Genomic DNA, 26,375 nt, shown 5'->3' with positions numbered 1-26,375 from the left:
TGAGCCTACATCCTGTCATCATTATATAAATTATTTTTAATATATTTCCTGCAGCATTATAGACCGTAATACTTTTAAGTGGGTTAGTTTGGAGAAGGCTCTATTTTGTTCATAATTTGAAGTAGGGATAGTAACATTTCACAAGTGCCTTATTGTGAACAATTTTCACAGTATTGTGTGTGGTCTTAGAATTATCTCATCCATTTCTGTTATCTTAAAAAAAGAAGGAAATGTTTTCATTTTAAAGAAAAGTAAATTTGATAAGCTTTGTATCAAGCTATCCCAAGAACATTGCCTCCTCTTGAAAGGATCCTGTTTTTCAGAAGCCTTGTGCAAGGTCAGCAAATTAGATAAATTTGTTTCTACTATATATGAAGAACATTTTTTGAACAATCTTTAATGTAATGTAATAGATTTCCAGCCTAAACTTATCTTTTCTAGTTGGTTTGCAAATCTCCTTTTTACCTGGAAAAATTGATTTGTGCATTCATGTTGATCTTTCATCTAAGCATGTGGTTTCCCTCTGAGGATTCGTTATCTCTTTTATTCTTCCTCAAATGTTCAAAACTGTTATAGCTATCATAAACAAAATGATAAGAAAACATTATTCTCCCAAGATCAGAAAATGACTTTTAGAGTGTTTTGCTAACACAATAAAATCCAAGTCAGGACATTGCTTTACTGTCTTATTTACTTATTTAGTTGTTACCAAAGAGTTCCTTCTATGTTCTCTACCAAGGTTATAAGGAGTCTTCTCTGGACTCATGGTAAACATCACGTTCCACCATATGTGATCAATAGTATCTATATTTGAGGAACAGTACTGCCTTCTGCCTGAAGCTTGCATACACAAGTTACTTTTGGAAACAACAGGAAGCAATGATGGCATAGTACTGGATGTTCTATCAGTACAGGTCTGGCCTGCAAGAATTAATAACCTCTAAATAACAGCAAAGAGTTAAGTATTCAGGTATCTCTTTGCTACTGCTTAGTGGTTCCACCTGGTGCTCTGACCCACTCATTGGGCCACATAAGCAAATTCTGAAATTATTGTATGCTGGCTGTAGCAGACCATGATCTGGTTTGTTTTATTCAAAAGCTATCACCATTATAGTTCTGCCATTGTTCACCATATTTTCTTTGAAATTATTAACAAAGCTTTCAAGAAAGCAATCGGTTTATATGGGCTCTTCCATGCAGCCTTATCTTGATGGTGGATTTTTTTTAAAAAAAGATGCTGTTTGGTGTATTATAGTGCTTTTGGTCAATTGGTCCAATAAGCCCCAATGTGTTTAAAGCCTCTAAACAAAGGTTGTTATTTATACTATTACCCCAACCAAGTTCAGAGAATATCCAACACAAGTGGCAACAGAGTGTGTTGTTCATGCTTTTTAGATGAGCTGGGAAAGACCTGATATTGCTGTCACATGCTTTGCATTATCTCACCTATTTGTGTCCTATGCAGTTCTTCATTTCAAGGTCATTGATCTGGGTTTCTCCAGAGGGGCTGTCAATTGGCACAAAACATAAAAGTCAGTTCTTCAATGAAACAATACTGAAAAATGCACGTCCAATCTTTATAAAATAAATGCCAGGTATAGGATTAATAAGAGATAAGTTCTACACATTTTTAATTTCCTGAATTATTTTTATACATATCTAATTCATCTTTAGTTCAATCTGTTTACCACAGAAATGTGAAAAGGTATATGAAAGGTTGACTTTATTTTCATGCTCTGTCATGCACCGCCCAAGAATAAGATCCAACTGGATGCTAAGATCCAGTGGTCTAAGGTAAGATCCATTATGGAGAGATCCCAAACTTGGATCTCATCATGGAATGGAACCCTTTTTTTTGTAAGAAACTTTGTAACATAATTATAGCAATAGAAATAGCAATAGCAATAGCACTTAGACTTATATACCGCTTCACAGTGCCTTACAGCCTCTCTAAGCGGTTTACAGAGTCAGCATATTATCCCCAACAATCTAGGTCCTCATTTTACCCACCTCTGAAGGATGGAAGGCTGAGTCTACCTTGCGCTGGTGAAAGTCGAACTGGCGAACTGCAGGCAGCCAACAGGCAGAAGTAGCCTGCAATACTGCACTCTAACCACTACATCACTGTGGCTCATAATTATAACTCACATACATTAGACATATTTATGTATGTCTAATGTATGTGAGTTCTCTGCATATTTGTTCTGTAAATGCTAGGCCATACCTTTCAAAATACAGTATTTCATACTTTTTCATATTTCTTTCCCTTTAAAAAATCCCCTTTTACAAAAATATATTTTATATTTGTGAATCAGTAGAATTTTATAGGCAAAACAGAAAATATTTCCTATTGATTTAACAGCCATTTCTAGCTACATCTCTCTCTACTTTTTAATGTTCAACCCAGTACAGAGGATGCCAAATAATGTTTTACTTTTGAAAATGTTTGCGCTACCCAATCCTATTCTGATTTTTCATTGAAGTTCTGAAAATAGTCAGAGTTTCTATCAACATATACATTTTACATTTCTTTAATAATTCTTTAAATGAATTTTTGTCTACAAAGGTTAGATGATAAGAATATTTTCTGCTGATACATTAGGTTCTTCCCTGATAGACAGCCTGGGTTCAAGATCAGTGGTGGGATTCAGTCAGTTCGCACCACTTCAGGAGAACTGGTTGTTAACTTTCTGAGCAGTTTGGCAAATTGCCAAATCATTACGGCAGAGAACCGGTTGTTAAATTACTTGAATCCCACCACTGTTCAAGACCCATACGATGGGGTGAGTTTCTGTAACTTGCCCAGGTTCCTGCACACCTAGAAGTTTGAAATCATCAAATACAAGTAGATGAATAGATTTTACTGCTTTGGGGAGCATATCTTTGTTTTTCATTGCTCTATTTGTACAATAATGTGAAGATTTTATGGGGTGTCCCAAAAGTGCTTTTTCAAGAGGCAACTGGACTTCCTGGTTTTTCTTTGAAGATGTTTCGCTTCTCATCCAAGAAGCTCAAGAAGCATCTTGGATGAGAAATGAAACATCTTCAATGAAAAACCAGAAAGTCCAGTTGCCTCTTGAACAAGCATCTTTGGGACAACCATGACCTGGATGACTGAGAATCTCCATATACATTTTATGAAGTGTTACCTGTTTTATGGAGTATTAGCTATACTGACTTTTCTTAGTTCTTTTGTTTCCTTAGTTCTTTGCAACTGAAGTGCTGATATTATAATGTGTATGTGTATGCGTGTGTGTGTGTTTCTCATCATCAGCCACAGATGGAAGATAAAACACTAATAGGTCCTAAAACTTTAATCAGAACCCATATTGATATTTTATTTTTTGATGTTTTCAGGAGGTTGGTTGATTTGATCTCGAGTTAGTGAATTCAAAACAGGAGAATCAGTTGCTGGTTATTGATCGTTTGACATCAAGCAGGAATTTCAAGAGGGGTAGTTCAGTTTCAATAAATACAGGCAATTTTTTTTTGTTGTTGTTATTTGAGATTTTATAGATTTAGTTTGCTAGTAATTTTCATGCACTAAAATTTTAATCTAGAATTATGTGTATCAAAACTAATTGGAGACAGAGCCAAGTGTAGAATTATAATCTCTTGGACAGCCTTGTTTTTTAAAATCTATAATATAGGATTAGATGTAATAGAAGAGCCACTTTATATTTTTGTTGCTGATTTATTGGAATAATTTATTTCATATATTAGAAAAGGAGTGTGGTATAGTTCTTATTATTGCTGCTCAACTGTAAAAGTAACCCATTCCATTTCCAAAAAATTAAGTTTAAAGACACTTCCACCTTGTATCCCAGACAGTGAACTATTTCTGTGATTCCCCCTCCCCCCTTTTATTGAATAGTTTCTGAACATCAGTTTTTTTAAAACCTGGGTTTCTATTTTAAAAAGATAAACTTTAGCTGATTCCACAAGCATTCTGTAAGCTAGTTAAGGATGGAAAGCTTCTTGAACTGACTTTGAGGCAATCTACCTTTCTAGCAGGCCTAGAGAAAAGAAGCCATCAGAGCATACATTGATGAAACTGAAAATAAGTAAGTGGACCGATAACAGGTAAATGGAACGTTTGTGGGAAAACACAAAATACAGAAAAAGTTACTCATCTTGGTGTACTACAACTTGAATAAATGGCATAAATCTGATTTTTTTTAAAAAAAGAAAAAGAAAAAAAGCGGTGTGTAGTCGGGAATGGTTTCCATCTTGCTCCCTAAAAGGCTCTACTTGCAAGAACATTCTTCACTCCTATGAATATCCTATTTATTTCACTATTTCTGTAACAATATACACTTCATGGTTTGTACCAATTGACAGCATTAGTGTGAAGTTATCCAATTATTTACTTGTAACATTTGTCTTTAATATAAGTCTTATACAACTTCTTACAGCTCATGTAACTTTTATTTTTAATGATAAATATGATAGCTCCTACATAATTAGAAGCTTTGTGAATTTGCAAGAATGACTAGGAACTACATGCTCAAAAAAATCTGAAACAGGTGACTTTTTTCAACCAATCTAAACATTTATGCACACGTTTTTCTATAAAACTTGTTACAAATATACTGATATTTTGGCCCTTTATTATTCTCTCACTGCCAAAGAATGGATACAAATCGTTATAACTAGTTTTGAATAGCTGTGTGCATGCTATTTCAACTATTGCCATTGATACTATTAACACTAAATGTTATTTGATTTGCTGAGTGTCATTTAATATCTGAATGCTTTTTCACTACTCAAAGTGACATTTATTTCACTTTCCTTCAGCTAAATAAAACAAACTTGTTTGCATCTGTATTATGTTTATAATGAATCTCTTTTGGAACAAATATAGAAAAATAAATAAAAATGAGCCTTTGAATTTAATACAGACCCGGTGTGTAATAGGTAACCTGTAGATTCTTGTAAGCTGCCTTGAACATTGGAATATAGAAATTTATATAAACTATGAATCAGTAATAACTCAAAGAAATAAATATATTAGCAATATACAGTCTATTTACTTATTTTCATGTTTTAATTTTAATAAATCAATTGTGGTATATGTTTGAAAGGGAATGATATACAATACTTTTTTTTAAACTTACAGTATATCTAAGAGTTTAATAATATATGTATGAGCAAAAAATTGTTTCTTCCAGTATATGATAATTTATATTTACAGCTGTCCAAATGCACAAATATATTGTACAGTCTGCTGTATGTAGAAAAACATCAGTTTAATTGATATGCCTTTATATCTAAGAATTGGTGTAGAATTCTAATTAATTATAGAAAGCCATAGCATGTTGTGTAGGTAGACAAGGATCTACAATATCTGAAACTAGGAATTGTCCATGATCTTGTGCTGAGGTTCAAAGGTGACAAATTTGAAAACATAAGCTTAACTTTGGAGGCATATATAGGATTTTGACAAACTAACCCCAAGATCAGTCAAATGTATATAAACTGAATAATAGATATATTGGTCTACATTTGAATCTGGAAACCAGTATCATTCTGATATGCCACTTTATTGTAATGCCACAATTTATGTAATGCATGCACAGATGAATTTAATAGATGATGGTGCTCACATATAGCTCCATATCTGAAATGGAAGCATCAGGGCTGGTTTATGTTATTTCATAGCATACAAGTTTTTACTCCTCTGCAAACTATCCTTATTGGCATAAATATGATCTTATAGACTTAATCTTTCCTTATAAGAAGTAAGTGTTTGGGAGTCTCTTTGGGAGTTTACACAGCCCTACTTCCACATCCATCACAAACACACACATAGCTAATGCTCACAATTATATACAGTATGGACAAATCTCGGAAGAAGAAAAAGATATGTGTTCAGGGCAAGAGACACAAATATTTTATTTTACCAAATTACTTTGGTAAATCATTGCATCTGTGTGTTCAGACTGAGTGGACAGAGATTTTTCTTTAGATTTTCCTCTAAATATATATCCTTCACAAACACTATATTTGCATGAGATGACATCATGCCATTTGTTCAAGTTCATATTTTGCTAACTTTTTCAATAAGATGTCCATATATAAGCAAAACTATCAGATTATATTATTCTATCAAGATGGACTTTAGAATCCCATAAGATTAGATCTGGTTTAGAAATTAATAGTGACCATATAGTCCAGTTTGAACCCAGTTCAGCATTATGGATTCAATTTTACTTGTTTATCCCCTTCTCTCCCTATTTTGGAAAAGTGACAGACAAGGGTAGAATCTTTTCGCATGCATAGTACTGTATATCTGCAATATTCAAATGTTATACTTTTCACAAAGCTTTACTTTGTGGTACATACAAATTGGTTGGAACCACATAATAGAAAGTTAATTCAATTTCAAATTCAGCCTTATGTGATGTATATTCCTTAGCTTGATTCATCTCCTCATTTAGCTACTTTATTGATGAGCCAACTTTTTTCAATAAAAGAATTCATTCATTAATTAGTCAATTCATTATGTCAAAATCTATTTCTAGTTTACAACAGAAACTATATAACTATTAAAGTGAAAAAGATTGTCCAAGTTATTCCTGTCACCATATATGATAATTGTACTGTAGTACTTACTGTATGTATATATTACAAGAATAGAACAGAAAAAAAAATGCTCAGGTCTAGTACAGATCCATATATTAATTATAAGCAAAATACATTTTGTGAAGTTTCCTGAAAGAAAGGGCCCATAGAAAATACATGTAAGAAATATGAAAAATTGAAATAAAATCAATATGAGGGCATTTCTAATTTAGATAGATGAAAGATCAGTACTATTAATTATTAAATATAATAATCCAGCAATAATTAACTCAGTAAATCTTAATGCTATTAGAGAATTATAATGAAAATCTAAGTATACAATTATAATAGTTTTGCATTTTATTTTTAATGAAGAATTGTTATGTATTCTTTTTTGTTTTTTTATAAATTAAGGTTGCTGGTGAAGTTTCTAATCATTTATATAAAGTTTGGAAGAAGGTTTGTATCTAGACAAGTTGTGTAAGGAACTGTTACTTCAAGTCTCAAACTATTCCTTGGGATTTTGAAAAATGGTATTAAATTGCAGTTTAGAGACAATATATTGGAATGTGTTTTCCTGTGCAAAACAGATTTTTGAGCATATAGGAAGTCTTGCTACACAATAGACTGGGATGAATGCATAATAATTACAATTTAGAACACAATGATGTTATCAATCTGATTTAATCCAAATCATAGTCAACCAAAGTATTAGCTGTACTGCCAAAAATCAAAATTAAATTCTCATTGTGCTTTTATGAATGAATAAAGATCTCCCTCCTTCAAGGATTTGTAATAGTTAGTAAAAGATTTAATAGAAAGGGTGCTACATGCATTTCAAGGTATTGATTTAACATCAATTTGCACCTTATAATGATTGGATCAGATTCCTTTAATGTGATTTATAATCCACCTTTTTGTTCTACTGAGCACTGGATGTAGATACAAAGATGTTTTGATCAATGCAACATTACTGTGGATGATATTGAATAATATTTTTGGCTTAATATGGACTAATATAATATATATGGGCATGTGCGTGTATAAAAACCAATATCAGTTATAATATAGATGTAAATTATTTTTTATCAAAGAACACTTCTTTCCACATAAGAGACATATTGAGAATTGTTCACTGGAATGAAAAGTAATACATCCATAATAAATCCCCTTGCATATTGAAAAAGTCATTAAATAGAATCACTCCCTGTTTTTTAAATCCCTTGTATCACATATTTTTGTACCACAAATAAATTAATCAGGAAACATAGTCTTTTTTATAATGCACCAATTGGCTCAGTATATTTAGTTTGAGCTATATTCCTAATAAAATATCTAATTATTAAACTTTTTATAACTGTGAAGCTAATTAATAAGGAACAAAAGTTTATTTGAAGCTGAATGCAAAGATTCAGTTTAGTAAACGATTCAGATCATTTGAATTCATTAATGAAGCCGAATAAGTCTGAGTCAAAGTCTCAAATTCAGAATCAGAAACAATCTGCATGCTCTTAATATTTTTATTATCAGTGATAACTATCATTCACAATCTGACATGTAATAATATATGTGAAGGGAGTTTATTTTAAATTAATTTAATTTGGTTCTTATTCAGTTCATGTGTTGGGACGTATTTCTCACAGTGAATTGTCACTAAACTGCAATAAACCTGAATTCCCCTAGTGATGTGATCCGTGATGTTATTCCTTCAAACACAATTATGATCTTTCATTGCTGTAAAACTAACTAACACTGTCATCCCACTAATATTAATGTATTGTAGTTCTATATTTTATCTTGTACTGTTTGTGACTGTGCTGGTTGGTTTTAGTTTTTGTTTTTATACTGATGCTTCTATAATTTCTCATTGCCTGTATTTCAAACACATTTTAAAATATTTTAAAATATAAGGTGGCAACTTGTGAAAGCATAGAATCTTTACAACCAAAAGATTGTGGCTTTAACACTGTCAGGGTAGGATTGGAGCCAGTGGAACAGCATATCAGACTAAAGAAAGAGATCAGGAGAGAAAACGTATACTAATAAATGTGCCCTTCAGTAGAAACAGAGGAAAATAGAAGTCTAGCTTCCAGGGATGGAGAAAAAGAAGAAATAATTTGCCCAGCATTCTCAATTTATTTATTTATTTATTTTTATTTATTTTTATATGCCGCCCTTCTCCGGAGACTCAGGGCAGCTTACAATGCGTTAAGCAATAGCCTTCATACTTTTGTATATTTTATACAAAGTCAGCTTATTGCCCCCACAAACCGGGTCCTCATTTTACCCACCTTAGAAAGGATGGAAGGCTGAGTCGACCTTGAGCCTGGTGAGAATTGAACTCACAGTAATTGCAGGCAGCTGGATGTTAAATGCGGCCTTAGTAGGAGGCATTAGCCTCCTACGCCACTCAGGCTTCAATAACCAGTAATCTTGGTTAAGTCAGTACATCTCAAGTAGCTGGGAAGCAAATCTGAAATTTGCTGTGCTGATCAACACCAGAGAAATTAGATGATTGGTCAAGGTTAGTATACAGCATCTTCTTATTTTTATGACTTTACTGCCCAGAGAAAGAGGACGACCATTAATTTATCGTTTATAAATGGACTATCATTTTAATTTTCCCTTTCCTGGCCATTTTGGATAGAATATATGGAACTTGGATTCCATCAACATCTAGAGGTTTTCCTCTCTCTGGTTCTTGTATAATGGTATACTTCTCTCGGGGGGGGGAAGAAATAACCCTACTTTATGATATAATTTAGAATCAATGCTGTTGAATTTATTTCTTTATAAATGCATATAATAATTATCTGAAACAATGGCACTGTTATTCTGGATTTGTAGAAGTAGAAAATAAGTATAGTTCTGCTTTGAGTTTGCCATCAGATTTTGATATTTGAGAAAAGACCAACCAACAGACTATAAACTACTTTTGAGAGCCAACTCATAGATGGTGTCTGTGAGATTATAATCTGAAAAGACTTCACCAAAGTACTGTACTGAATCCTGGAAAATCTAAAGATGTACCCATACCTTCAAATATGTACTGTATATGCACATATCCTTTGGGGCATAAGCGGTATCATACAAAGCACAGAAAAGAAGTAAGAAATAGAAAGCAAAATTAATTAAATGCAAAGACAAAATATAGCTGAACACCATTTACTAATTCAGAAAAAAGCATCTCTACATAACTTAACCTTGCAAAGCCATCTTTGCCTCCTCCCTGACCATGCATTCCATTATGCACTCCTTTCTGTTATTTAAACTTTTCCTCCTTCTCCTTCTGAGAATCCCATCATCACTGTCCAACCAGAACTATTTTAGTCTTCTCTTTTTTTTCTTAGTTCATTCACATATTCTTCATATATTCATGCCTAAACCATCTCATTAACTTTTTTTTTCACATTGGTCACTCATTTTTATATTTACATAATTTATATTCATTCATCATCCATTGACCATAGATGACACATGCATGCTTCAAAACTCACCCATTACCACCGCATTCACATTATTTTTTTGTTTCTTGTGACATAGCTAAGTCTCACTTCCAGGAACAAAGGACACAGAAGCACACAATTATATATCTTGAATTACAAAACAAAAACTGGAAATGAAGTCGGAAATTTTCCTATTGGGAATGATCACAGCACAATACACCAAAGAAATAAAATATCTGATTATTCATATCCTCACAGCAGCGCGTATACTATTTGCCCAAAATTGGAAATCTGAGCAGTTACCAACAAAAGATAAACTAATTGACAAAATCACTGAGTGTGCAGAAATGGATAAGCTCACAAAAGAACTACAAGAGAAGGATGATACTGATTACTATTTAGTGTGGCAAAGTTGGTACAGCTGGCTGGAGGGAAAAATAGGAACATAAAAACAATTTTTGAATATTCAATAGGAATGTATAGAATTAAACAAAGAGTGAACAAAATGTCCTATATACAATCATATAAATATGTGAACATATAGATAGATATGAAAAGAGAAAGATAAGAGAACTTGATAACCCACCGATGTAGAAACTGTAAGAGTCAGTCAGGGGACTGAATTGATGTTGGTTTGTTTTGTACGTTGTATTTATGTTTGTTTGTATATTTTCTATCAATAAAAACTATTTTTTTAAAAAACTTTTTTTTTCACATTGGTCACTCATTTTTATATTTACACAATTTATATTCATTCATCATCCATTGACCATAGATGACACATGATGCTTCAAAACTCACCCATTACCACTGCATTCACATTATTTTTTTGTTTCTTGTGACATAGCTAAGTCTCACTTCCAGGAACAAAGGACACAGAAGCACACAATTATATATCTTGATTTTTACTTACTTTGACACATTCACCCATGTCATCAAACTACATGTTACTTGTTATTTTCCTAAAAGAATTGGCACATAGTGTATTAAATGTCTGTAGCCATGTCCCCATCATTAGTAAACATTTATCTACTTGTTCCAATTTATGTATAACTTCTGTGTGTGTTCAAATATACACACACATTCACATTTCCTGCCAGCATACATCTAACATCATCATAAACATTCTTTGTACATTGATCCATAAATACATTAAATGTTTTTCTCTGTCTCTCTAACTACTCAGTGTTTAATTATTTTCTAAAAATGTAATTTACTTTCATTCATGTTGAACTTCCATCATATACTACTCTTAAGCCATTTAGCAACAATCATTCAACTCCATTTTCATGAAAAATTCCATTATTTTATCCAGTTTTCATATACTTTCTCTAAATCAAATTAAATTATCTATTGTCTGTTGAAGAGCAAAAGATACAGTTCAGCTTGTACTTCTTTCAATCAGAATTCTGTGAAACTTAACTGATTAATTTTTCAAGCTGCTTCAGGGGAAAGAAATTCAAAATCTGATTCCAATCTTACTTCTGGCCTCCCAACTTCAACCTGGGAATTAGATTAATGAATTGCTAGCCATTCCAGACTCAGGATGATTCCCTGTCAGGTCTATTTGTAATAAATTATGAACAAGATGATAGACCCAGTAAGAGTGTGAGTTGTAGTCCCACTAGGCATGATAGCGGACTAGGTAGCTTTGGGCCAGTCATTCTTTCTCAGCCCAATTTACCTCGCAGATCGCTGTTGTTGGGAAAATAGGACAAGAAAGGACTATTGGTATGTTCATCATCTTGTGTATTTTTTCTAAACTTTGTAAAAAAGGAATGGATGCTACTGGGAGTAAAGTGAACAAGGTCAATCTCACATTGAGACTGATCATCAAATGGCAATTAGTACATCAAACAAGAAATCTTTTTCCTGGTCTACCTAAACAATCATCTTCATCTGAGGGGAAATGATAATAATTGAGCATTCTCTGTAGCAGCTCCCCTTTGGAGTAGTTTTTCCTCTAAAGTTCATATGACTCCCGCTCTCATAGTTTTCCAGAAGCAGGGAAAAAAAGCTTTTATATTTAGCCCCTACTTTATAGAATTCTACTTTTTATTTTATTAATTATTTTAATAACCTTTATTCTGATTTTGTCTGTTTTATTATGCAAATTCTGTAAACTGCCCAAACTCTGTTTCTTTGTTAGCAGACATATAAATAAAATAAATAAATCTGTCTATGATTTCTGTATTCAACTTTGTGACATTTTGTTTCATGTGAGAGAATAACAGCATTCTTCTAGTTATCAAGCATAGATACAGGCTTGAGATACATGCTGAATAATCTCTCCTTAAGCAAAAATATTTTAACGTTTCTCCAGTTACACTGTCAACACATGCATCCTTAAATTATTTTAACCTCCTCACAATATTTATGACTATTTTCATCATTTTGTTTTGACATTAACATTTATAGAATTCATTTCAATTAGCACCATGCTAATCTCTAATATACTTTTTCCACCATTCTGAAATCATTTCATTATGTTTTTTCTTAATTATATTCACTATGCTGGAGGACCCTTGTGTAGCGCTTTCTATCCACTTCCTATTTTTTTTTAAAAAAAATTACTGTAATTTTTTTTTTTGCAGTTTCATTGTCTCTTTTATCCTGGTAATTTGTTGACAACTATATTTTCTGCTATATATACATTGTATAATCTCATGATTTCTAATTCTGGTGTTATTTAACTTGATTTATACTGAATCTTTTTTGTGATCAGTCAAGAGAGCCATTATGTCATTTTCCTGGTGAAAACATTAAATAATGATATTCTTGAAGATCTACTAGTGTCTTATGTTACTTGTTCAACAAAATGTACTGTATTTTTTGGAGTATAAGGTGCACCTTTCCCCCCCCAAAAGAGGGTGAAAATTTGGGTGCGTCTTATACATTGAATGTAGCCCCACCCAGCCTCTGAAATGGAGGTTTCAGAGGCTGAAAAAAAAGCCCCTGAAATGGAAGTTTCAGAGGCTGAAAAAAGCCTCTGAAAGGGAGGTTTCAGAGGCTGAAAAAAAAGCAAGGCACAGAACTCACAACCAATGAACTTGTTGCTAAAGTTCACCTCTGGGAACAGCTGATTGGGGGTATTCTGGGACGCCGATCCACCCACCAATCAGCTTTTTTCTTATTTTCCTCCCCAAAAACTAAGGTGCGTCTTATAGTCCGAAAAATACGATAGATTCAGATGTGTTTTATTTGACGGACTTACAATGATTTTCTGGAAGCTTAGAAATGAGTCTATCACTGGTTATCTCAGTAAAGATCTCATAGGCATGAAGTATAAACATATAAACTATAAACCTGATCAGGTGGGTGCTCAGTGTTTTTATGGAAGAGATATGTCCATTGTCTAATTTTAGCATTTATAGTTTTGCCTCCCAAAAGTGATTTCATTAATCTGCTTCGGCTGTGGCAATAGGCTGATCCTTGAGGGATCTGCTCTAATGGTTAATCATGAACTGGATAATTGTCATTTTTCACTGTAAGTTTCTGAAAACATTTCTGTTTTTCTGATTTCTTTCTTTATGCCTTGCTCCAGTTTCTCTTCTAACTCTTAAAACCTAGGAATGATTTTGACAGATTAATTGCCCTTTCTTATGTAGTTTCCCTATTTGCTAGGTAATAAATGGTTATTCAACCTGTTTATATCTGTAAAAATTCACCCACTCACTGAAATATGACATTTATGAAATCATGGTATTAATCTTTAAAGCAAATATAAGTCATGGAAAATTATTCCTTTCATCTGAACAAAAAGACCTCCAGTCTTGTTATTTGTATTAGTAAATAACCTTAATGGAGCCTTTTCTGTCAATGTAAATAGTGCCTGGGGTGGATCTCCCTTATCTACTATAACCAAGAATAGCCAAGAATAATCACTTTTTCCCCTAATGCTGCTCAATCTCCCCTGAAGCTGGTGTTTACACTGCAAAAAGAATAACTGACTAATAATTGCCAACTATAGTATACTGTGGTTCCTGTGCTACAATTCCATTATACTCCAATACCATTAAACTTAAAGATGAAATTATGTAAGGTTGATTTTATAAGTATGCCATTCCCATTTTGTAATTTCAATTAACACAACTAGATAGTGTCATGTTCCCTTGAAATTCTTCAGGGCCAAATCATTTATAATGTTCTGTAAATATTAGTCAAGAAGTTGGGAAATCATCTCTCTTTTTTAATTCGGCTTCAATTTTCCCACTCAGCCTCAATTTTCCAAGTGTCATTGATCAGTGATCATTTTATTAATTCCATCATTAGAATAGTCAAGTAATCACTGCTTTCAGCAGAGAAGAAAAAGATTAGTGATTATGCCTGTTAGCATACTCTTAGTGTGTTTTATGAAAACCAGGTTTTCATTTTTCCATTTTCAAAACATTCATTAAAAAGACAAAAGCAACATGTAAAACTCATGTATTCTAAGACAAAGTAGTTCTGGTAACTAGTATGCAACTAACATCACTCCCTTATAATTAATCCCATCTCAGCAGTGTATTTCATGTAATTTATTGTGTTGATAATCCATCATTTTCTAGATTGGTAATTTCAAATATGTCTGGTCCATGCCTTCAGTATCTGTTATGGCTGCTATTTTAGTCTGCTGCTGTGATGTGAATCATAACATTTCCACAACAGATCCATAATACACATTCATTTGTATAAAGACATTTTCCTAAAATTACTGGTTAGCAGTCATATATCCAATTTCTTCTATATAGATTGGGATTTGGAATTCAAACCGTGGCCTTAATATGACTAACAGCAATAAAGACCGGTCTACCAATATAACAGATTCACTAGCAAACCGGACACTCATAGTCACCACTATTTTGGTAAGTTCTGGCATATTTTCTGGTTAGTTTTCTTTGCTTTTCTTACAGATAATATTTGCTTTGCTAACAGCCTATCTAATTAAAAAAAGACATGTTTTTTAATTAATCACAAACTTATATTACAGATGCTCTCAGTACAATGTCCTGTAGTACCAGCGTCACAAGAATTGGGGATTTAAATAGTGTAAGCATAAACCCTTGTAGATGTCACACATACAATTTAGCAGCACATATACTCTGAGGTAATCATCTAAATCTTGTCACAGATGAAATTGTTCTATATTTTATAAACCCCACATTTCTAGAGCATATGTTCCTATTTTTCTTCCTAACTTCATCGTGTTTCCAAACTATTTAGGCAAGTTCACTTATTTGTTTAAAGCAAATGCATTATAACATAGAAGTAGTGTTTGAGTCTGTGATGAAATGTGTTCATGTTTTATTTCGAAGCCAAGTTTGAGAAACCAATCTTGAGAAGAAAATGAAAAGAAATAGATGTGTCTGTAATCTACCTCTGAACAATAATGGCTATACACTATATATAAAATTGAGGTTGACAGTCTGATGCCCAGGAATATCACTGGTTATTATATCCCTTAAAAAAACAAACAAAGAATGTTAAGATGGTCAATAACTCATAAATTACCCAATTCTTGAAAGATTCTCATATATAGTATGATCTCGTCAGACTTTGGCTATTTTAGAATTTAACTCATTTTATTTATTATGTTTTTAAAATGTTTTAAACATTGCGTGAAATGGCTCTATGGTATGTTGGTACTAAAAACATATAACTTACTGCAATGTCAAACAATGAATCCATCTAAAACAACAAGCTTAGATCTTTCATGAAAGATCAGCAATTCTTAATTATTATTATTTTCTTATTACTGGAGGAACTGACAAATTAATGTAGGATTTTCCATGTTATTTACCAGGGTGATATGGTTGCACCTTAATGTGAGTGAATGACCACATGCTGCTGAATCTTGGGCAGCAGTACATCTTAATACCACAATAACAATATTAATCTTAGAAAACACTATCTCAGTGTTTCCTATTTAATTATCTGTTCCATATACTGTACAACTAGGCAGGAAACCTCAAGGTGGTTTTGAGTGTAGAGTTTTCTCTTGTTTAATAACTTGGGTTTAATTACCATACTGTGATCCTAGCAACTGTATGATTTAGTACATCCTAAAATTTTCAGTTGTTTGTTTTTAGTGTGTGAATAAATACATTGAGCAGTGAATCCTTGCAAATTGGTTTCCTTTTTACTATCTTAATCAGATTTAGCTATGTGATGACCTCAGAAAACAAATCAAGCTAGAGTTTCTGTTTCACATAATTGATTCAGATAAAATGTTAATATTAAGCTAAGCATATGTACTTTTTAGCATATCACTAATCTTTTTCTGTATTTCAAAAATAGCTGGTTTTACTTATGTATTTTTATACAGGAAGATCCCTATGTCATGTACAAGAAATCTGACAAACCTCTCTATGGTAATGATCGATTTGAAGGTTACTGCCTGGATTTATTGAAGGAGTTATCAAGTATTTTAGGCTTCATCTATGAAGTAAAACTAGTATCTGATGGAAAATATGGAGCCCAGAATGACAAAGGAGAATGGAATGGGATGGTCAAAGAACTCATAGATCATGTAAGATTGAATTGTCATCTTGGTCATTCTTTTCAGCTTGCATTGATCACTAACAGAAACATATAAACTGACATTGGTCACTAAAAGAAGCATATAAACTACTAGACCTCCATACTTCTTTTTCTTCTGTAGATTAAGTACTTATTTGATACAAGAACAAAATTAGAATGGAGAGATATTTTTTTTTTTTTGCAGAAAGTCTTCAATCTTAAAAATTTACATGCAATGCAATTCCCTTACTATGAGCCAAGCTATCATGTGATAATTAGTAAACCAGGTATTTTAAGAACTCTGAACATTCTGCACCCTTAACTACAGATATAGGAGGAAGAAATGGCTGATGGCCACTTTTCTTCTAATTTTATTCACATTAATGGTTTATATTCCTTGCTTCTCTGAATCAGAGATGATCAAAATGTTGTCCTTCATATCTTGCTGGAACACAACTCGTATCATCCATCAGTTTTGACTGTGATCCTTATCACAATTAACATTTGGGAAGGAGAGCCTATACTCACTCATTGAGCATAATGTTTTGTATTAGACCATTCCTTACAACATGAACATTATGTGCTGTTAGAATGCAGATGAAACAGCCAACTAATATATGGACAAGGAGGCATGAAGAACTGTAGAATTAAATCTAAGTAAATTGCACTTTAAATTTATATTTGTATAAGAAAATTTCCCTTGAAAAACATCACTTTTGGAATCTCTCAGAGTTTCACTTTTCCTATTACACTTAATGGATTCGGTATACTCAGTGTTTACCAAGAGCACTTCATCATAGCAGCTCAAGAGCCACCTAAAAGGATGACACACTAAATCATATACTGTAATCATAAAAATACATTATTTACAAAGCATCCTTGCGCTATGTGTTTTTGAATAAATAAACAGAAGATACCATAAGTGTGTTTTTCTTATAGTGTATCCCTTAATACAATGGCAACTTATTGCTGAATAGACATGTATACAATAACGTTGCACATTTCTGTTTCTTTCTCAACAACCTTTAACGAGAAAAACATTTTTTTTAAAATTTATTGACCTATACTGATGCTTGAGAGAGTAACTGATACAATAAAAATATGTTTATTTGTTTTTACAGTGGAAATGAGTAGATAATTCTTCAATTTGTATTCCCAGAAAGCTGACCTGGCAGTTGCTCCCCTCACTATTACCTACGTAAGAGAAAAAGTAATAGACTTTTCAAAGCCATTCATGACGTTGGGAATCAGTATTTTGTACCGGAAGCCTAATGGCACCAATCCTGGGGTTTTCTCCTTTTTAAACCCTCTTTCTGCTGATATTTGGATGTATGTGCTGCTAGCCTGCCTGGGAGTCAGCTGTGTGCTCTTTGTCATTGCACGGTGAGTTTAAAGGCCCCACTTGTGTAATAGCAAAACACATGCATTCCTCTGAGTGATACCTCTGGGCATGTAAATTATTCTTGGTTCAGAAATGATAATCTAATTACATCTTCTGCATCACTACCCTCTAATAATGTGAATCTGCCAAGCTGGACACTGTAAAAGCAAATAATGGAAGAGAAAGAATTTGGGAAGCTATCGGAGTGGCTGCAATCTATGCAGAAAGAAAGGAAAGAGGCCTGCTGGATCAGTGACAGTAGCTAATTCAATTTTCATTTCCTGCCTGGGACAAGCAGGCACACAACTAAAGGTTCAGTTAATTTCTTTGTACCCTTGTCTGGGTTACATTCTTTGTATTGCCACGTTTTTCAGGTTAACACTTTATTTGGTGGTTTTCAAATTATATTCCAAGGAACCCTTAGATTTTCTGGGTCAGCGGTCCCCAACCTGTGGACCATGAGGGGATTGCAACCAGGCCACAGAAACAGTGAGTGCACGTCCGCATGCACACATCTTCATTTGCGCGAACAGCAGGCAAGTGCATGCGCGCAAACTCCATTTATAAGAGTGGCAGGCACAAGTGCATGCCAGCTGCTGGCGGGGAACCATCCCCTCTCCATCCCCCACTGGTCCGCAAAGTAGGAAACATTGGGGACCTCTGCTCTGGATGGATGACAGAGATTTCTAACCCAAAGCTTGATAGATATCCCATAGTCATAAGCAAATTGAATCTTGCATATTTGGTCTAGTTGTTCTTGCCTCTCATAACAGAAAAGAACAAATATATCATGCCAGTTCAGGTGGAAGATGTTTGTACAATCTGTCTCTGTCTAGCTTTGGCACTCTCTTTTCCTTATTTCTCCCTACATATCCCATGTTCTCCTTAACCCAAAGGAGAAGGCATTGGATTTTTGGTGAAGCAAGTGGGAGAGTTGGATGGAAAAGTATAATGTATACCATGCAAGTTCGATAATGGTAGCCAAAACTATGTTTCCAAGATAGATGATAGATAGATAGATAGATAGATAGATAGATAGATAGATAGATAGATAGATAGATAGAAAGAATAATATTCTTTCTATCTATCTATCTATCTATCTATCTATCTATCTATCAGATAGATAGATAGATAGATAGATAGATAGATAGATAGATAGATAGATAGATAGATAGATGATAGAGATGTATCAGGCAGAATTTTTATGTTAAACTGTCTGTAGGACATTTAACAAAATCTCCAGCAATGTAAAGTCCATCTTGAAAATGTATTGCTATGGACCGATTTTTGAAGATTAAAAGTTTGAAAGCTACAGAATAAATAATTTTAATAGCACTGAAGTGATTGTAAAAAGCACAGGTACTATCAAGCTATTATTTTTTGGCACACCAAACTGCATATTTCATGTAAGGCAATGAAAGAACAGTTGTAACAAAATATCTTAGACAGATATTCTGCTTAGCGCTATGTGTCAAAAGCAAGGCAGGTAGTGAATTAATGCCTTGATTTTCATGCAAATCTGATACAATGCTCTTGAAAACTACCATTTGCAACAATAAATGCTTATGAACTATGCTCACTGTACTGTGAAGCACAGATTTGGCTATTTGTAAATCAACAACTTTGGAATGACTAATAACCATCTGATCATCATTGCCAGATTTTTTTCCTCTGTGTAATGAGGCAAGACTGAAAACTATTCTGTTTTCCCACTGTGAGAAAGATGGATAAAAATCAGCTACCTGGAACCTTTGCTAACAAGGGCTTGATTCCACATTGAAGAAGTCTAAAATGAATAATAATCTCAAAAGGTTGCCATGCCAATTTGCAGAACACTTTTGGATATCTAAATAGCTTCTTACAAAGTGTGTCCTGGCAAAGATAGGAATTTCCCAAATAGATTTTTTTTCATGGCAGAGACATGAAAAGTATTCATTAAAAACTTCATTTGCCGTATTTCTGACATAGAGTGGGTTTGGGGATATGCAAATACTGCCCAAAAAAGTAAAACTGGTATATTTAGTGTTTTCTTTCCTTTCGATAATGGATAAAGATTTGATCATTTTACAATTTTCACTAGATGAGTAAAATATTCAGTGAGGCCAAATTAGAAGCATTCACACTTTTTATTCTTATTTCTAAACGTTATTTTTAATGATCTTCATAGTTAAAAGATTTGGGCTTATATTTCTATGATGTATCTACAAAAGCAAACAAGGCAGCTTTAGCTTATTATACTTTTGTTCAAGGATTTCTCTGTCATCAAGTTTCTTAGTTTAATATCCTCATCCTTCTTGTGGAAGCTGTTTTCTAAAGGTCTTTCATTTGTAGCCCCTGATATGAATTTTGGACTCTGTGAATAGAAAAATGTATCGAGAAATGGAAAATAAAAGTAGTTCTACTAATAACAAATATATCTTTGGCTTATACAATTTCTACTGATTGCATATTCAAATGATATAAAAATCAGGAACCTTCTACTCATAGTTCCAAATTGCCTTTACATTTCATTTTACATAAGGTTTTCAAGTTTATAATTGATTAACAGGCTCCAGTATGGAGAATAAATGAGTAACTGTGAAATTAATTTTAAAAAATAGAATTAGAAATATTTTTAGAAGATAGAATTTTAAAACAGCAGAATTAGAACACACAAGATGTATTGGCAATTTGAGACATTAATTGATGATGTATCTGATGCCTTGAACTACAAGTGAAAGTTAGAATTTATTTTACATCCTACACCCAATGCAAAACTTCATTCTGACATTTTCTTAATACCTCCAAAGGAAATTATATATGCATAATTTTGTGCACAGCTGCAACTGATGACTTCAGAATTAGATTTTAATCCAATTTTATTTGTTTCTTCCATAACAACTTCAATAAAATATATTAAAATCCTCAGGCTTTCATTAGAGTGAATAAAAAAAGAAAGATAATAGGATTAGGCATCATATTTAAAAGCTGTTCACATAATATTGTTTGTTTTATTTTTTTTATTTTCTGCAATTTATAATTTGTTATAAATTATATATAAACCAATTTATGGTTTGTTTTTAAATAAATAAATAATGTATTTTATATTTTTAAAGCTAGGAACTGGAATAATTGATAGGGAAATATAACCCCTATAAAAAGTCAGCACCTACAAGAATTTTGTCAGATATTTATACTAGGCTTCAAAATTGTGCCCTTTGGCAAAGAGGTTTTTTTTTTTTGTTTTTTTTTTTTTGGTGTAATTGGATAGTTCTCCATTCCATTCTTCCATTTTGCTGTTAGAAACCAACTATAACATGTGCACTGTAAATATTATAAATCATTTGGAAATACCCTAAAATCTAAAATTTTTGCATGACTACGGCATAGGTTGGTATGGACTGAGGTCAATTTCAAATGTAGATCCATAGCTGATCTAATTGGCAAGCTAGTAAGATCTAAAGATGAGGTGACTTAAACTTTCTAAATTCTTGAGTTATGGCAATGGTAACTGAGGACTGAAGGCCCCAAGGTTCGAAGGGTGCAATAAAATATGTGTATATGCATAATTTATTTATTTATTTTCTTTTATTGTCATATTTATATGCTGCCCTTCTCCCGAGGGACTCGGGGTGGCTCACAGAATAAAACAACCCAACAATAAATAGAATTAAAATGTTAAAATTCGATTTAAAAACCCCAAATTCCCCAAATTAAAATGCACAGCAGATCAGGGAATTTGCTGAAAGAGCCATGTCTTTAGGTTGGCGCGGCGCGGCGCATTTCTATAATAAAGGTTGGCGTGGTGCATTTCTATAATAAACATAGATGGCCCCCATCCCTTCAAGTCCTGAAAGGAATGTCTCCCTATTCAGCATTACACTTTGTAAGTACAGGGTCAAGAGCAGAATAATTCATAAAATACTATACTGTAAAATAATAATTTCAATCTAATTTAAATTTGGATGTTTTCACTGACTTCTTAAAAAACCTGCTGGAATGAGGATTGGTTATGCATGGAAATTCCACAATTATTTTCCAGCATATACTATAGTATATTATGCTTTGCTTTGTTTTATTTTGCTTTGTTTACTTCCCTTTTTTCTTTAAAGTCATTTGGTTGAGTTGGGTGGCGTTAGAAATTAAATCAATCAATCAATAAAAAGGTAACTACTCAATTACATTTCAGTACCTAAGTCTTGGCCAGCTTGGTTACATAGAATTACTGCAGCAATTTTTGTACTTCCTTTAGGCTTTTGCATCAAGATGGTGTTCACAGGAACTCTCCTGCAAAAAGAAATTCAGTCACATGATTGTCAGGACACTTTGTTTTATTTTCTATTTTATTTTCGCAACAGATGTGTCCACTGAGGAATTGGGTAGCTACTTACCCTTCAGTGCTTTTTACTCTTTTTTCCCTTCTTTGGGACTCTTTGAGCTTTAGAGATTCTGCCTAGTTTTTTCTTAATTTCCTTATTTGGCTAATAGTTCAGTGAGGATATAAGGAAATTCATTAAAGGAAAAGAAATTTCATTCAAACCAATATGCCACAAGAATCTATCTCTTACTCAAGATGTTATTTCTTTTCTCTCTGTATGAAAGGCAAACTCGGTTTTTGAATAATTTGTTCCACAAACCTCAAATATTACATATTGACAAAATGCTACTGAGCATATTCTCTTGTGTACAGGTAGTCCTTGACTTAGGACCAAAATTGAGCCCAACATTTATGTTGCTAAGTGAGTCATTTATTAAGTGAATTTTGCCCCATTTTACATTCTTTGTTGCCATAGTTGTTAAGTGAATCACTGCAGTTGTTGATTTAATAACATGGTTGTTATGTGAATCTGGCTTCCCCATTGACTTTGCTGGTCAGAAGGTCATAAAATGTGATCACATGATCTTGGGACATTGCAACCATCATAAATATAAGTCAGTTCCAAATGGCTGAATTTTGATCATGTGACCATGGGGATGCTGCAACAGTCATAAGTCTGAAAAACAATTGTGTCATTTTTTTCAATGCCATTATAACTTCGAATGATCATTAAATGAACTGTTGTAAATCGATGATTCCCTGTATATGCATTATGATTACACCTAATTTGGTTGGTAGAGTTTATATATTTTATCTTAGAAGATTTGGTCCTACTGACTAGAATTTATACAGTCCTATGTTCTACAGAAGAGTTGAGTTCACTTTCAGTTTCAGGATTTTGGTATGATGAAATTTTCTTTCCCAGGTACTCTTACATATAGTGCCACTAGTTATTTTGTCCATCCATTATCTTCTGATCCCAAAGCATGATTACCCAGTCCCAATATTGCCTGTGGTGCTATTTGTTTAATAGTCATGGAAACCTAAGCACGTAATATTCTAAATGATGGTGCATAGATTAAAAATCTCAATATTGCCTTTTAAATTGAAGCATATTCTGCCTCAATGCTGGCACAGTCCTGTTGTTACCATAATTAGATCCTGTGTTGTTGATTAAAATGTTTACTTTAATTTTGAATTTCAAATTCAAGAGCTTGATGGAGTATTTTTAAATGGTACATTTCATATAATGCATGTGAGATGTTTTCTTGAATAACCATCTCGTTTTGATTTTTTTAATTAGCTATTATACTGATGATTATATTATTTAACTAACAGCATCCTAAACTACAAACTGTTTCAATCAGTACCTTCATTATTATCAATGTTCATTGCTTCGTGTCTAACACAATGCTCAGTAACAAGAATGCTTATAACAAGAATGCATATATTCAAAGCTTAAGTATATAGTTAAGTACTGTTGTATTGGCATGATATTGTCAATTAAGGCCATATTTATAATAATGAAAATATGTCCTGCAATTGTGAAATTATCCATCTGCAATCATCTATAGGTAATGAATTTAAAATAATGTTGCTGATTTTAATATAATTTTGCATAACAATTCTAAAAATTAAAACAAAATATTAATGCCATAGACATTTATAGTTCTTATTCCAAGAAGATTTGGGCTCTGTCCTTAGTAATTGTTTGTTAAGAACCGGTGCAATTGGATGAGCTAATGGATCATGTGACAGAAGTAATACTCCAGCTTAAGTGTTGATCTTGACAAATATAACCTTATTTACATGATTGGTTGCAGGCAAATGGATCTCAAGAAACTAGGGAAGGTATGGGGAGCCTGTCATTCCTTGGATAGTTCTACAAGAATTGTAGAAGTCAGGTCAATTATGAGTGATAATGGGAACTGTAGCATCTGGCACGACACTAATTCATTCTTCCCAACAGCCAAGTTTGAAGAACTCCAATAATTAAATAAGATATAAAGCCTGCCTGATGAGAATCCTGATTCATACATCTCCCCCATTTCTATACTGTAGAGGTGGTATAAAATATTTTATAAAGTTAAAATTGTTCTAAAATAATGATGCTAAATTGAATAGAGTGAAAAATCATTCATTGAGGTTTTTTCCTGATAAATGATTTGAATCTGGTTGTATAATTTCCAGTGATAACAAAAGAAATATAAATTAAAGGAAGTCGTAGATGGGGCAAAATGTACTTCTGAATGCTATTTGTTAGTTTTTTAAAAAACATTAACAATAAGAGTTCACGTAAATTTTGTGGGTTCATCAATGGAATTCAGTTGAGAGTACAACCATGTGCTGAAGAATTTGCTATCTCTTGTCTTCCTATTGAAATTACCCCTGATCGTTTTCAATCAAACCTTGCATAGTTCTGTTTACCTGTACCAGTTGAGGATAAGGAAAGTATCTTGTACAATGAATGTGCAGCAAATAGCACATAGGCTACATCCATTTGTGAATTTGCTTTCATGCATCCAACCTACGCACATAAAAATTCTGACAGATACTTGGCAAATACTATTATTGTATGGAAGATTGTTCCAGAAATATACAGACACATATTATTGACATAGAAGATAATTCATATAAAGAAAATAGGTGACATGTAACTGGAGCACCTTTATCAAGACCTGATATCTGGATCTATTGCAATTGGTTTCACTTTTATCAGTGTCTTACAAATTGCAATCCTTGGTCTATAGAGATTCTCAGTCATCCAGGTCATGGTTGTCCCAAAGATTCTTTTTCAAGAGGCAACTAGACTTTCTGGTTTTTCTTTGAAGACGTTTTGCTTCTCATCCAAGAAGCTTCTTCAGCTCTGAAGAATCCTTGGTCTACTTTTCTTTAGTCTAAAAAAAGTGCATTGTGGAAGGTTGTCGTGTAAAAGTGGTTTTCCTAATTTTTATATGATGCATGGACTTACATGCTGGCTATGAACCAAAGTTGAATAGACTTTAATGGAATTAGTCTTTTTATTGAAAAGTGTACTCTAAAATGCTTTGCACTGCAAATTTGCTTTGGATCTCTTATGCTGTGATTGCATATTTATGAATATGGCCTTAATTGATTCCTTTTTTTTTTTCCTTTTTCTCATTAATCTTTGGATTTTGTTCAGTGTTTGGCATATTTTTATGTGATGTTTACCAATTCTTTCTGTTAACTACCACAGGTTTACACCCTACGAGTGGTATAACCCCCACCCATGCAACCCTGACTCAGATGTGGTGGAAAACAATTTTACTTTACTTAATAGTTTCTGGTTTGGAGTTGGAGCTCTCATGCAGCAAGGTACAGCGGTTACCCTTCACTCCTACACATATCCCACAGTTTGATGGAGGGCTGCTTTGCTGGTAAACTCCACCATTGGTAGCTATAGCAAAAACTTGAAAGCCTAATTTGGAAGGAAAAATATAATTACATTTGTTTATGTCCTGACAATTTAACGATGCACTTGGGAAGAATGACCATGGAACCCAACTGAAAAGAGCCTTTCATTTGAAAATACTTGTCAAACTTATGTTACTTACCAAAACAGAATTAAGACTTCTCTGCAGATATTTAAGATGTTTGCCTCTTCTAAATGGATCCAATCTTTGATGCTCACAATTGCAGTTGTTTCTACAAATTGCACAAAAGGCCCATTTGGCTGTGAAATTAATAGGATGCCTTTGATACTGTATGGTATTCACTGGGAGACTTGCATTTTTGCCTCCATATGACACATACATTTATATAAAGTTTATGTTACTGTGAATCCTTTCAATACTGATCACACATTAAGCAAATTATTAGAGTAGACAACATTTTAAAAAGCTTTGCTAGTATAAAACATTGTTAAAATCTGGAAAAAATATAAGCCAATTTTTTTTCTTGTATTCATCTAGCTTTTTTGGCATATGTAGGAAGATATGCGTACCAAAGTATATTATACACAGGGTGAGGAAATATAATTTCATCCATTAGAGTAAGTTCTTTTTGTCATTTGGTGAATATAGCAATTAAGATTTCTCACTACTGGACAGGTGTATACTTCAGAGTACTTTATGTTTAAATTTGGTGTTCTTAATCATCTTCTTTTTTTGGAGTTTACCAACATCCACAACAAACTGTGGGATGTCGTGTCTGCAAGTTACCACTACCT

The 26,375-nt window shown here is 33.1% G+C and overlaps 1 protein-coding gene and 1 long non-coding RNA gene across 11 annotated transcripts in view; one reads left to right on the top strand and one right to left on the bottom strand.

Moving 5' to 3' along the window:
* Positions 1–26,375, top strand: part of GRIK1 (glutamate ionotropic receptor kainate type subunit 1) — a 216,541-nt gene that overhangs the window by 172,525 nt on the left and 17,641 nt on the right. For 4 of the 9 annotated variants that reach the window (XM_087895064.1, XM_034430595.3, XM_034430082.3 and 1 more), the window contains 5 exons: positions 6,979–7,023; positions 14,741–14,854; positions 16,315–16,518; positions 17,668–17,891; positions 25,404–25,522. In XM_087895064.1, coding sequence (XP_087751190.1) covers positions 6,979–7,023; positions 14,741–14,854; positions 16,315–16,518; positions 17,668–17,891; positions 25,404–25,522 — 706 coding nt within the window. The remainder of the gene's footprint in view (positions 1–6,978; positions 7,024–14,740; positions 14,855–16,314; positions 16,519–17,667; positions 17,892–25,403; positions 25,523–26,375) is intronic. The other 5 variants (XM_087895062.1, XM_034430276.3, XM_087895063.1 and 2 more) reach the window with 2 other exon arrangements.
* LOC148113361 (uncharacterized) lies at positions 1,455–25,874 on the bottom strand. Of its 2 annotated transcripts, none has more exons than XR_015734468.1 (3): positions 25,762–25,874; positions 22,061–22,155; positions 1,455–1,507 (listed from the first exon to the last, which is right to left on the bottom strand). It is a non-coding gene; the product is annotated as an uncharacterized LOC148113361 (long non-coding RNA). The 2 variants fall into 2 exon arrangements; XR_015734469.1 differs by lacking the exon at positions 1,455–1,507 and adding an exon at positions 20,055–20,242.

Source organism: Pantherophis guttatus, chromosome 5, assembly GCF_059756535.1.
Source record: "Pantherophis guttatus breed Tessera chromosome 5, ASM5975653v1, whole genome shotgun sequence".
NCBI classification, from domain to species: Eukaryota; Metazoa; Chordata; class Lepidosauria; order Squamata; family Colubridae; genus Pantherophis; species Pantherophis guttatus.
This window is presented reverse-complemented; position numbering and strand designations above follow the sequence as displayed.